The sequence below is a fragment of the Melopsittacus undulatus genome, unplaced genomic scaffold (genome assembly GCF_012275295.1).
Source record: "Melopsittacus undulatus isolate bMelUnd1 unplaced genomic scaffold, bMelUnd1.mat.Z mat_scaffold_923_arrow_ctg1, whole genome shotgun sequence".
In the NCBI taxonomy this organism is placed as follows: domain Eukaryota; kingdom Metazoa; phylum Chordata; class Aves; order Psittaciformes; family Psittaculidae; genus Melopsittacus; species Melopsittacus undulatus.
In genome coordinates, this window is record NW_022994704.1 from 1 (window position 1) to 12,881 (window position 12,881).

The 12,881-nt window shown below is 51.0% G+C and overlaps 1 protein-coding gene across 1 annotated transcript; it reads left to right on the forward strand.

The window, feature by feature from the left end:
- The first annotated feature begins 2,679 nt into the window (after positions 1 to 2,679).
- Positions 2,680 to 10,026, forward strand: LOC117438957 (THAP domain-containing protein 1-like). Its single transcript, XM_034074308.1, is given in 4 exon segments — positions 2,680 to 2,791; positions 5,976 to 6,172; positions 9,476 to 9,571; positions 9,573 to 10,026. Coding segments are annotated over 4 exon segments (777 nt in total). The 3' UTR covers positions 9,945 to 10,026.
- The last annotated feature ends 2,855 nt before the right edge of the window (positions 10,027 to 12,881 follow it).

The following is a 12,881-nucleotide window of genomic DNA, read 5'->3' on the forward strand; positions in this document are numbered from 1 at the left end:
CAAACACCACTGGAATGTACAAAGTGAAGGGAAAAAAAAGTAAAGCTCTTCTTGCCCAAGTAATGGTTTTCTCTACTAACATTTATCTAGAAAATAAGGTCTAGGCAATGTCCAAAAGTGTTCAAGTTTCAATAAGTAACTATAAATGCCCCAAGGTTGCACTTGCACAAGAAAAATGGAGCGTACGTTTAGAAAATTATCTTCAAATGACTGAGTCAGCAATGCATTCCTTCTCCTTAGATTTTACAACAAAAATTCATTCCCCTCCAGGCTCTGATTTTAAAACCGAAGCCATGTAAGTGCAAGAGCACCCACCAATGTCTGGATCCTCAATGGCAACTTAAAGCTCTAGAGAAAGAAAGTATTTTTAAAAGTTCTTTATCAAATCAACCAAGAAACTATACATAGCCGTATCATGTTTTAAATATATATATATACACGCACATCTTCTCAAAGGGTACGATTTGGTTTTTTTTTTTTTTTTAAGTTTGAAAAGCTTATCCATTGCTATACAGTTCAGTAAAGGTGTATTAGGAAACACACTTTATATCCCCCATTAAAATAAAGTTGAATCTTTCTGTAACATAATGGCCTTAATTTCCGAAATCTCTAACGACCTCACATACTCACATGAAAAAGAACAGCCAACCACATGCCCCAGAACCACCCCACGAAGACCCTCGCTCCCGAGAGCACATCGACAGTCCTCAGGAAACGTTAGCAACACCCCGCTCCTGCAAACGCCTTCTCGGGCGCAAATAAATGTAATAATTAATAATAATAATAATGACCGACAACAACAACAGGAGAGCGGTGGCGGCGAGCCCCGCGGAGCCCCCGCGCAGCCCCGGCGGCCGCGAAGACCTTCCGGGCCCGCTCCCGGTCCGGTCCGGTGACGGTGGCGGATCCCTCCTCAGCGGGGTCCCCCCCTTAGCAGCGCTAGTTCTCCGGCGGGGCGACTGCTTCGGGGGCCGCTCCCGCTGGGCGGCGGCGGGTGGCGGATACCGGCGGCGTTGATGTGGCGCCGGAGGTGAGAGGTGGCTGCGGACGCGGCCCTTGCAGTTGGGTGACCTGGGCGCGGAGGAGTTGGCGGTGGCAGCCAGCTCGGCGTTATCTGCCCCTTAAGCGCCTTCACCTTCTCTTCCAGCCGGGCGATGCGCTCCAGCTTCCGCCGGCGGCACTTAGAGGCGGCGATGCGGTTCCGCAGCCGCTTGCGGCTCCGCCTTCAGCCGCTCCTGGCTCTCCGCGTCCCAGCGGCGACAGCGACGGCGGCGTCGGCGCGCTTGCTGCCGCCCTCCACGCCCGCCGACGGCGGCACCTCGGGCACCGTCTGCGGCTCTTCCAGGGACCGCGCGGGCTGCAGCCGAGCGGTCCCCAGACCCGCCGACCCGAAGGCCAAGCCTGGCGGCCCCGTGGTGGCCCCGGCGGCGGGGCGGAGGCGGCGGAGTAGGCGCTGCCCGAAGGGCTAAGCGGGACCGGCGGGATTGAAGCGCTCAAGTTGGTGTACACGGCCGGCGGTGTCAGCGGCGGCGGCTCCCGGTGGCCCGGGCGGGAGGTTGCAGCAGGGTCCCGGCGTGGAAAGTGGCGGGCGGCGGCCCCGCCAGGAGCTGATTTGCTTGTGCAGGTCCGCCAGGGCCTTGACGAAAACCGTCGGCGAAACCTTCCTGCTCCTGCGTCACCGGCTGCCGGTAGAGAAACGGCCCCGCTGCCCCGAGCTGCTCGCGCCGGGCGCCGCCGGCCCCGGGCTGCCAGTGCCCAGCCCCGCGCCTCCCTGGATCAGCAATTGCTCCAGGTCGGCGGCCGGCGGTAGTTTCAGCAGCGGCAGCTCCGCAGCTGAGCCAGCGCGGCCTCTGCGCCGCCGCGAGCCGCCGCCGTTTCCCCCGCCGCCCGCCGGCTCCGCGGAGCCGGCGGGCGGCGGCGGGGCGGCGGCGGCGGCGGGCGGCGGCGGTAACAAGCGCAGGGCAGCCGCGCTGCTGCGGTGCGCTGCGGGCGGGCGGAGAGCGAAGGGCCCCGGGAGCGGTGCGGGGGAGGCAGCCGCCAGGTCCCGCTTCTTCCCAGCACCTAGCAGCAGCTTCTGCCCCGCCGCCGCATCAGCCGCGGGGCCCGCCTGCGGTACCGAAGCCCGGCAGCCGGCACGAAAGTCGGGCAGCAGCTCCAGTCCTTCCTCGGGGTAAACGGCCGCCTCCATCTTCACAGCGGATCGCCCGCTACGCCCGCCGCTCATCCTGCCGCCCTCGCCGGCCGGCGGCGGCGGCGGCGGCTTCGGCGCGGGGGCGTGGCCGGGCTGAGCGCCTGCTTCCGCGGGGCCGGCCGCCCTCAGCTGGCAGCGGGTACTGAGCCCGCCTCTCGGCGCCGCCGGCCCCACGCCACGCCCCGGGCCCGCCGCCGTCCCGCCCCGCCACCCCCGGTTCCCCCCCTGCTCCTTCCCCCACCAGCCGGGCTTGCGCGAACGGGCTCCCCGCAGCAGCCCCGGCGTGGCCCCGGGTGGGGAAAACGCGCTGCTCACACCCGTTCTAACTCCCTGAAAACTCGCCCTCGGCTGCGGAGGGGAGAGGAGGAGCTGCCGCGGGCGGTCACCCGGGAAGAGGGGTTCCCCGTGGGCATTCCACGGAGATGCTCCAGCCACGGCCTCACGCGTCCGTGAGGGGAGCGCGGCAAGGCCCATGCGTGGAGGCTGGCATGGAAGGTGCTCGTGGTTTGTACCCGTGTGGACGGACGCGGGATGGTGGTGCAGGTGGTCGAGGATTCGTGCTTCCCGACAGCGCCGCTGCCAAGTCTGACTCACTGAGAAGTGAGTGAAGAACGTTCGGCCGTCGGAAACATGCCGACCTGCCCAGAAAAGTCACTCGCAAGAAGAAGATGATGGCTCTGGTGTGGCTTTCCTCTGGAAAATAAAATAATAATAAAAAGTTTAGAGACAGGATTTAAACACCTTAGATGTCTTTTCCACATTATTGAACAATGAAAGTACCGGTTTTTTTTCAGTTTGGGGGTAGTATTAGTTGTTACCTTCATTGAAGACATTCTTCTGCCCCTCTCCAAACTCAAAATTCTTATAGATGAGGAAATTGCTTTCCACCAGTCTATTAAAAATTCCTTCTGCTGGTGATACTAATGTGATCCAACACAGCTACCGAAAGCTCTCCTTTAAGCTGGGTTGCTGAACTAGGGCCCAGTGGCTTGCCAGTTCTTCCCATAAGTGCTGGGATCCACCAGCATCCCCTCAGTTAAGCATCCACCGTGGCAGTCTACTTGTGCTTTCTCCCCAGAAGTTTTCCTTCCCTGCACATCAAGACCAAGTGCTTCTTCTTGCAGGATGTGCTTTGCAGCTCACTGCTGAGTTCTGCTGCAGCCTCACTGGATTCATGACCATGCTGTGCCTCTACTGTGCCCAGGTTTGCTCCAAAACCCAGAGCAGGGGAGAAGCAGAGATGCTGACATCAAGTCAGGAAGGACTTTGCCCTAGGCATGCCACTTCAGATCCACAGGAGAAATGGAGTCTAAGTGCACTGAGGCCTCAGTGACCTTGACTCACCAACCTTGGGACCCCTAACTACACACCCTGCCCATAAGCAGGAGCTCCATTTGAAACTCAGTGCAGGTCCTTTAGTCCCTGCCCAGCTATGTCGCGAGTGTTCCAGCCCCATCTCCTGAGTGGACCTTGGACCTGTGTTTCCAGTTCCATTCCTGGCATCATCCACCGCCTCTCCTGGCACGGACTCCTGGGATGGACCTAGTACCTGGTTCATCACTTTGCCTCGTCTGGGTGTGTCAGTGTGCGAAGCCAAGCCCTTCTCTGCCCGCCCTGCTCCGTGCTGCAGGACTCTGCTCTGGCTGGTGAGGGCCAGGCGCGGCTCTGGCTGCCCCAGCTTCGCCTTCCTGCGTGGCAGACCCGGTCTGCTGCTCTCAAGGCTGCGGCAGGGTCAACTGCCCAAAAAACTGTGGGCAGCAGGACTCTAGTGAGAAGAAAGCCGCCAGGCAAAAGCCAGAAACAGAGACACCTTGTGTGGCTGAAGGAGGAGTAGGCATGTCTTTCTTGGTGTAGAAGGTGGTGCTAGAAAGAGCTTATTTTTGGTTCCTTGGCTGAACTACCAGCAGCGGGGCAGAGCCAGCTGTACTCAGTCAGTACTGGGTACTGAGAGCTGCGAATACCAGCGGCTTGCGTTGCTGCGGCCCCTTGATGTACGGGCTTTTTGTGCCGTATTCCTGGGCTAGCAAACGGCAGTGAGTGGCATCTTCTCTGCAGCCGGGCACAGAGCGCTGTCCAGGCAGAGGCAGTGCAGCCTCCCAGCTAAAATCTGTACAGCTCCTCTTCTATCCCTTGCAAAGCAAGTGAAGAGAGGGAAAACAGACCGAGGAGAAAATGAGGGCCAGAGAAAAGACTGGGGAGGTTCACTTGGCTGCGGGGTCATTGCCTAAGAACTCTAGGTGTAGTGTGGTATGTGACAAGAGATCAGTGCTCCAACAGATCTGCTGGTCAGTTACATAGGATGGTTTAACTCACTGATCTAATGCACAGCCCGAAGGTGAGCCTGCAGAACAGGAAAACGCAGCAACTGCTTGAAATAAACTTATTTGTAACGACAGATCGGTTTTATTTAGATTGCTATCTAATACACCTGCAAGCCGAATTCGGTGAGCGTAAGGGATCAGTTTTACACCTCCTTCATGCAGGTGCCCGTCATGGCAATGTGCTCTTTTTGCTGTTACCCCCCCCCCGCCCCCCGCTCCCTTTTTTATCAGAGCCTGGAGACCCTCCGAGGTGGGCACAAGGACCCTGTGACAGCCCCTTGTGCCCGCCCGCAGCCCTGCCCCGGCCGGGTTGGGCGAGCAGCCCCCGGACAGGCCCCGGCGAAGGACCGCCCTCACAGGCCTTTCCCGCTGGAGGCCGGGCCGCAGCGCGGGCAGGACCCCCGCCGGCCTCTGCAGCGCCAGCTCCCCGCCGCGGCTGGCGGGTCTCCTTAGAGACACCCGCCGGGCCGCGCTGCGACCCGCCAGGAGACACGGGAGGTCGGGCCGGGCGGGGCCGGGCGACGAGGGGCGGACCAGCAGGAGGAAGGAGCCGTTGGGCACCGCAGCCCCCGCTGCCCAGATGTGCTAGCTGGGGGCGGGTGAGGTGGTAGGGCGAGCTTGCAGGCGGTGTACCCGATTGGAGGATTTGCCAGGACGGCTCCGCCCCCTCTCTCCTACTCGCCAATGGGGCGAGCGCAGCGCGTGCCATCACCGCGAGAGTTGCGTTGAAGCCGGCGCCGCCATATTGGAGTCGGGAGAGGCCGCGTCCCCTTCTCTCCCTCTCGGAGGGTCACGGGAGGGGGGGGGGAGTGGTGGGAAGGCTGATGGGAGTGTTGCACGTTCGGCGGTGAATTAACCGGTCCCGTGAGCCCGTCCCCCCGCCACTGCAAGGCGGCCGGCGTTGGGCAGGGAGCATGGTGCAGTCTTGTTTCCGCCTACCGCTGCCGGAACCGATACGACAAAGAGAAGCCCATCTCCTTCCACAAGTGAGCGCGGGAGGCGGGCCAGGGCCGGGGCGCCATGGAGGAGGGGGCCGCGGCCGTGCGCGCGCGCCCCCCCTCTGAGGGGGTCGTGCGCCGGGGTCTGCGGGGGGGCTGAGGAGGGTGGGGAGGGGATGGGAGAGGAAAGGCGGGGGGAAGGAGGAGGGACGAGCTTCTCGGCGTGTCAGTGATGTGCGTGTCCGGCGCTGAGCAGGGAGCCACAATCCGGCCCCGCGCCGCATGCCGGCTCCTGCCTGTGCGGGGAGGGAGGGGTAGCCCTTCGCCTCTCTCCACACCCGCTGCCCCCAGCGTCTTTCAGCCCCAGCCCGGTCCTAGGTTGGCGGGAGGGGTTCGGCTCCAAGGATGAGCCTGTCAGGAGGGAAACCAAAGTGGTCGTGCGGTCAGTCACGGCAGCGCACCGCTGTAACCCGACCCCCGTGAAACAAGCTTTCCCCTAAAGCTGAAAGGTGTTCGTATTTGCAGGTTTCCCTCTTACGAGACCTGATCTTGCAAAAAATGGGAGGCTGCTGTTAAAAAGGAAAAACTTCAAACCGACCAAGTACAGCAGCATTTGCTCAGAGCACTTCACTCCTGACTGCTTTAAAAGGGAATGCAACAACAAGCTTCTGAAAGAAAATGCCGTGCCCACGATATTTTGTTACACTGAACCTAGCGAAAAGGTAAACCAAAAGCACTCGTAGTTTACAGACACCGGAATGCCTGTGTGTTGTGCGTATTCAGGGCCCGAAGTGGCAGGGCAGGGAGCAGAAGGTGCAGGTTGTGAAGGATCCCGGCAGAGTGTGTGCAGCAGAAGGCACGTGGAGGGCTCTGGTGGCTGGAACACATCCAGCCGCTATTCTCATGTAGATGTTGCTGTCTGAGGCTCTGGAGCACTTAGAGCACCACACTAACTTCCAGTAGTGCTGATCTGCTCTTCTGTGCCTATGCAGAAGCCTTGTGCTGAATTAAGTGGAACAGCAGCCGAGTAAGACGGTACTACCCCTGTAGTTCAGTTGTTTGGCTGTATTTGTGGCATATTTTGAGTTTTAGAGAGCCTTCAGTAATACTGACAAGTTGTACTGTAGTCTTCCATGCTGACTGATGGCTCCTTCCAGCACTGAAGTGATGATGGGCCTTAGATCTGAAACTCAACTGTCCTTTCGAAAGGGTTCTGTCCTCTGGCTTCATGGAGTTAAAGTGAGGTGCAAACAGGGGCAGAACAGTAGCTGGCACCTGCTATTTGTCCTGTGCTGAAAACCATCCCTGCATTGCCTTAACAGTTAACTTGCATTCACAAGCCAGGCTGGTCCCTAACTTCTGTCTCTCAACTTGTGGTGGCAGTCTTTTCTGATGTCTATTGCTGCTAAGGCAACTTGCAGTAGATGCAAGTTCGGTTATGAGTTCTTCCTTGTTGATGTGATAGCTGCAAAACAAGAATGGGAAAATTTGGTTCTTAGTTGCTATAAAGGACGTAAGATATTGGATCTCTTGCCAATTTTCCTGTAGGGGGAAAGTGGCAAGGAGAGAGAAGTGGGTATGATAGGTCCTAGGGGGTAGGAGACTAATGGGATGGTGTACACACAGGGAAATAGGGGCTTTTGCTTGTTTGATTTTTTTCTCTTTATATACAGTAGTAGATTTGATGCAGAAATAAAAAAGGGAATGTATTTGAAATATGACTGATGATAGAGAGAGAATATAATCAGAAGGTATTTAGGAAAACCAGACAATTCCAGGTAAATATGGCTGTGTTTTTGCTTGGTTACGCTTCCCTGTTATTGTGAGACAGACATTTTCTGTATTGTGTGTAAAAATAGTTACAAAACTTTAGAGACTGAAAGCTGAATGGGTTTACAGCGTGATCTGCAGAAGGACAATTGGCCACAGCAGGATAGCGGTGAGCTGTGTTCCTCATTTCATTATCGTACCTGGATCTACAAAAACTCAAAAGTGCCTTTTAATTATGGAGAAGGATTTAGTGCTGTTCCTGTTTGTCTCATGGCACTTTAAAACAAACTGCCACGTATCTTCAAGAAATTATATAGTAACAGAGAATAACAGTGGCTGTTTGGAATTGAATCCACAGATTTTGAAATACAGTTTTTTATTTTTTTGTACTATGTAATTTAAAATACTTTTTTTCTTTACTTATGTCTTAGGAGAACCATTTACTGTCTGTAGGAGTAGTTAGAATTCACTTATGATGTGTCAGTGATACCAACATCTGTTCTCCGTGACACGTTGTGACAATAGTAACATATTTCTAGAGGTAGCATGTGCTGGATAAGCTGCAAACAGAAGTCTCTGTGTGAATCAGCTGCCAGCTGATTTTTGCTTGTGCTTCCATCAAGGGTGATTGTGTCTTTGCCGATTACATCTTTGCCTTGTATTTTATTTTAGTAGAAAAGTTTGAAAGTTATAGCTGTAGGGTCAAACTCTTTAGAATATTCATGTGTGAATTAGATAGGCACGCTCTTAACTGCAATTTTAATTGAGAAATAAGAGTGATAGTTGGCTGGTTTTGTATTTTAAAGTGATCGTTAGTATTTGGTGCATATGAAACTTCCTTCAACACCAATCACAAAACTGCCTTCTCAGTTACTGTCTACCAAGCGTTGTAGTTTGTACAAGAGGGATATCTAGACCCCCCCAAATCAAGTATATCTTCATGTTAGTCAAGGAAGGTCAAGTCATGACTGTCACATCTGGTGAGCTTGATATTTAGATGATGAACATTTCCCTGTCCTTGAGGCTTTCATGTGTAACAATAACATTGGCAACAGTGGGTAGCTAGAAAATTGGTTTGGTGCCTCTTTTACTGAGAATGTCTTAGGCTTTCTCTGGCATGCAGTATTGCAAACCTTTTTGTTTAAGTGGTGGGGGTTTTTTTTGGTCATCATGTGCACAGGAGCATTTCTGAATTATACTTTGTTTCCTTGGGGCAGAAGAAATCTGATTCTCTGCTCTGGGCTATGCTCGAGTGGTGAGGGATCTGTGTTGTTCTGAACCATGCAAGTGAACCTATCAAGAGCAGTATGATAAAAACTGCAGTTTCATGTGGGCGTTGAGCCAGTTGAGCTATACTGCTGCTGCCAAAAGGGAGAGTCGTGCTTCTCCCTTCTCCATCCCATCTGCCATCCGTGCAGTCCTGTTTCTCACTCCTTCCATACACAGAGTAGGTTTAGGTCATACCTTGTGTTTGTGTTGTTTTGATTTTAATAAAGAGCCGTAGATTTTTGCAGTAGTGGTGGAAAAGCAAATAGCTTTTGTCATCTTAGCAACTTACTGTGTTCGAGGAAGGAGTAAATACAAGGGCTGGAGGGCTGCTTTGCTATTGAAGAGCTGTTTATTTTGGCTCATCATGTCTCTTGAAACCAAATCCTTATGCTGCATCTGAAACCAGTGACCACAGTCCCTTTCAGTTGTTCAGAAACAGGCTTGTGTATACCTCTCTGCTCTGCCCCATAAGTAGGTGAGCTTTATTCAAACTCAGCAGAAGATTATCTGCTGCTGCTGCAGCACTTTTAAGGTCAGCGATAGGTTCAAGGTATATAATGGTAAGATACAGCAGAAAGGAGAGGGACAAAGGGGATGAGATGGCAGTGATGAGTTTACTCCGTTTGATGGAACCGGAGCCTGCTTTCTTGCTTCTTAGCTTATTGTGGATATGATTTTGAAACTAGTCTCCAAGTGCATATTTTATATCTCAGATAGTAATTGCTTGCATTCTTCAGTTCTTGGTTTTTGAGATTTCAGGGACGTGAGTTTGAGAGCTGTGAAAATGAAGCTGCATAAAAAAATATCTTCAATTTTGAAGCCAGACAAAACAGGCCCAGAACTGTATGTCAATTTTGGAAATATAAGCTTTGAAATTTACTCAATTTCAGTCCTCGTTATTTATGTTATTCGGGGGCTGTAGGAAGGGAGTTGTTTTTGAGCCATGTTAAACATGAAATGTACTTGGTTTTTCTTCTTATTCCTAGCCTGAAGAATTTACAGAACAGCCAGAAGATCCACTACCGCCTCCCCACTGCCCACCGCCGCCACCACCACCGCCACCACCTCCACCACCAGCAGCTCCCAGTACTACCAGCATCTCCGTCAACTCCTTCATTTCATCTCTCTCAGATAGATGCCAGATTAGTTGATCCAAGTATTGGATTATTGATGCCTCCTCTCCAGACCCCTAGCAATCTCGCTGTTTTTTGTGATCACAACTATACTGTAGAGGATACAGTTCATCAACGAAAACGAATTCAGCAGCTGGAGGAGCAAGTTGAAAAACTGCGTAAGAAGCTCAAGACAGTGCAGCAGCGATGCCGGCGTCAGGAAAAACAAATTGAAAAACTGAGAGAGGTTGTTCAGTTTCAGAAAGAAAAAGACATACTGGCAGGAAAAGGCTATGTGATTCTACCCAATGACTATTTTGAAGTTGTAGAAGTACCTGCCTAGAAGTCACGAACATCGGTTTTCACTATGCTAGGCCAAGAAATTTAGTTTGAAAACTATATGCTCTCTAATTCTGTGCACAAGACTCTCTAGATTCTCAGACAGTAAATATGCAGTCATACAAATGAGATTACAATTGTTGCTCATGGTCATTTCAGTTTGATACACTTTGAACAGTGCAAGCATATCAGAATTAGAATGTGCATTTAGTTTACAAAATCTGAATTGCTTTACAGAAGGAAAGGATGCAATGGGAATACATTAAACCCAGGGTTTGATCTCGTGTTTTTGCTTTGTTTTGTTTTTGGTTTGGTTTTGTTTCATTTGTTTGTTTTTTTACAGCAGCTGTCTTAGCTTACAGGGGATTGGGGAACTGAATCTGACTGAGAGTGAAGTTGAGGTTGTTATACACTTAGTTCCAAAGCTTTTGTACAAGGCATTTAATTTTGGCTTTGGTGATCCCCAGGAAGTGGTTTCACTGATTCCAGAAGGAGCAGGATTAGGGAGCTAAGAATACCTGCAAGTACTGCAGAAAAATAGAGGAAGTTAAAGATAAGCATTTCAGCCTTGGAAAACTTCCAACCTCAGTTTGCTATGCCCTTCAAAGCACTGAAAAAGTCTAATTCCCGGATGCCTTTGGTGAGGTATGTAAATGAACCTCTTATTTTGGAGTAACCTTTCACCACGTGTGTTGTTGTGGAGGGACACAAGGAGAATTACGGCATAGCTGATGTAGAAGAGGATTTAGTTTGAGGGCACTTAAAAACACTCCTGAAGTGCAGTGCTACACTGAACAATGTGTGATTGGACTGTTGACGGGATCCAGAAGGCAGGTGTACTGTTTTGGAGTGGCTGCTTTTTCAAAAGTACCTTGACAATGTACAGTCCTCAATATGTTGCAGTGTGACATTCCTACTGTAATGGGTGAAATGTTGTCCTCATCCTTGAAATTGTTCTTAACTCTCATCTCAATCGTGTTAGCTCAGGAAAAGAAGTTTTTATCTTATTGAGGTGTCAGGCTTTGTGACTTCCATTGGCAGTATGCTGTAGATTTTCCCTTCTCTCTCAGTGGTCCCTCCCCAAAAGGTATCCCCAAAGGCAGTAACGAAATAGGCTTGGGAGCTGCTTGGTGCTAGACTGGTTTTTAATATCTCAAATGCTGCTGCCTCTCCTTTAGCCTTATTAAGACTCATTATAAAGGAATTTAGCATGATTCTTCTACCGTATGACCAAATGTAGTGCAGCAGTTTGCACTTACTGTCTGATAATTTATTTAGTCAATTAAACTCATTCAAAATCAGAGAAATGGTGTCATGCTAACCCTGTTGTAGCTTTCCACAGCTGAAATTCCTGGATATATTAGACACAAGGAAAACGACTTTTCTCAGTCCATGTCAAACTTGTTTGTAGTGTGGATTTCTAGCTCTGTACTAATCAAGGCCTGTTCAAGATGGCTTTAAAAGCTTCGTTAATATCCTGTAGCACAACATTTTGAAATGTTTTGAACCAGTCTTTTATACTTCTGACCTCACTCATGCCACATGTCTGTTTTCCCAGTTCATGATAAGGTGAACAAAATTGCTGATGCGTCCTTTTGTGTATGATACGTGATTAAAAATAAAAAGCAAATGGTGTGTTAGATTTTTAACTTCTTTCTCCTCTTTCCCAGGACTTCCCAAAACTCGCTTCACATTTTGGTTTTTGTTTGTTTTTTCTTTTTCTGACGTAACTCCCTGGTTTAGATGCTGGGTTTTATTCACAGCATTCCCAAGCTCTTGTTGCTGTTATGCTTATACTTAAAATAAACTTGAAAATGTTTCAAATTAAAAAAAGGACAAGGAGAAGACGTTCCACAAACTGTTGCTATGCTTCTGGCATGTGTGACAGATTAGCAGATTGTTATCTGTTTTCTATGCAATAATACCTTCTCTTCTACTCTCTGGAACTTTAAAGTGTGACTTCCTGAAGCAGGGCAGGTTGCTGCAATACTTCACCCCTGTATGTGGGGTGTGCTCCTGCCATTCCACTCTTCCTCCCGGACATTTTGTTGTCACCACCCTTCTACTTGCACCAGTTCTGGTGCTGAGTGCATCCTTCTGTAGGCAGCTCAGCTCACTGAAGCAAGCAGGTTTGGCTTGTAGTGGGAGAGCAAGGAAGATCAGTGTTTCAGACGTTTATAAAGAAAAAGCAGGGGCAGGAGCTGAGGATGGAGAGAAATAAGTCCTCTGGTCACAATGAGTTGCTGCATTGTGGCCAGCTGCTTCTGAAAATAAAGGGATACTTCATTCTCTTAACGCTCAGCACTGTTTCCTTCTACCCTGGCCAAGGATCCCTGTCTCCCCACACTGTAACTGCTGTGCTTGTTGGGCTCATCCTTTGAGTACTGTAGTTTCACAACCTTCCAGCCTAACAGAAGCAAGTGCAGCAGGTAAATTAAGGCACACTGATAAATGGCTCGTGCATGAAGTTCTTGTGGGTTTTAAGCTTTTTCATATTGAAGTTGGTTTAGGGCTGGACTCAAGGGGAATATCCTCCCTGGTGCCGAGGTGGGATTATTGCTTGTCTCGAGGGTCTTGGTAGTAGCAGGTGGAAGGGGAACTGGTGCCCCATTCCTTTCCTATTACCAAAGGATTTTTTCTATGAAGATATGCAGTCTGTCTGACAGTGGTCTTGAACTTTCTCCTGCAGCAACTCTTCTTATTTTAAATCAGCCCTCCCTAAGTCCTGATGCGTATGTTAGGGTAGGTAGGAACTCTGCTAGGGATGTGAGCACTGTCAGTATTGCAGAGCAATAAAGGGGGAAAAAAAGGCTGGCATGGAAACAGCCCATTGCCTTTTAGCAGTTGACTTTTACTGCACTGGAACCTACCCGGCACTGCACTGCAATCTCTCTGATAGCAATATAGTGAGTAGATGAAGGCTGTCTGCTACTGGCCAGAC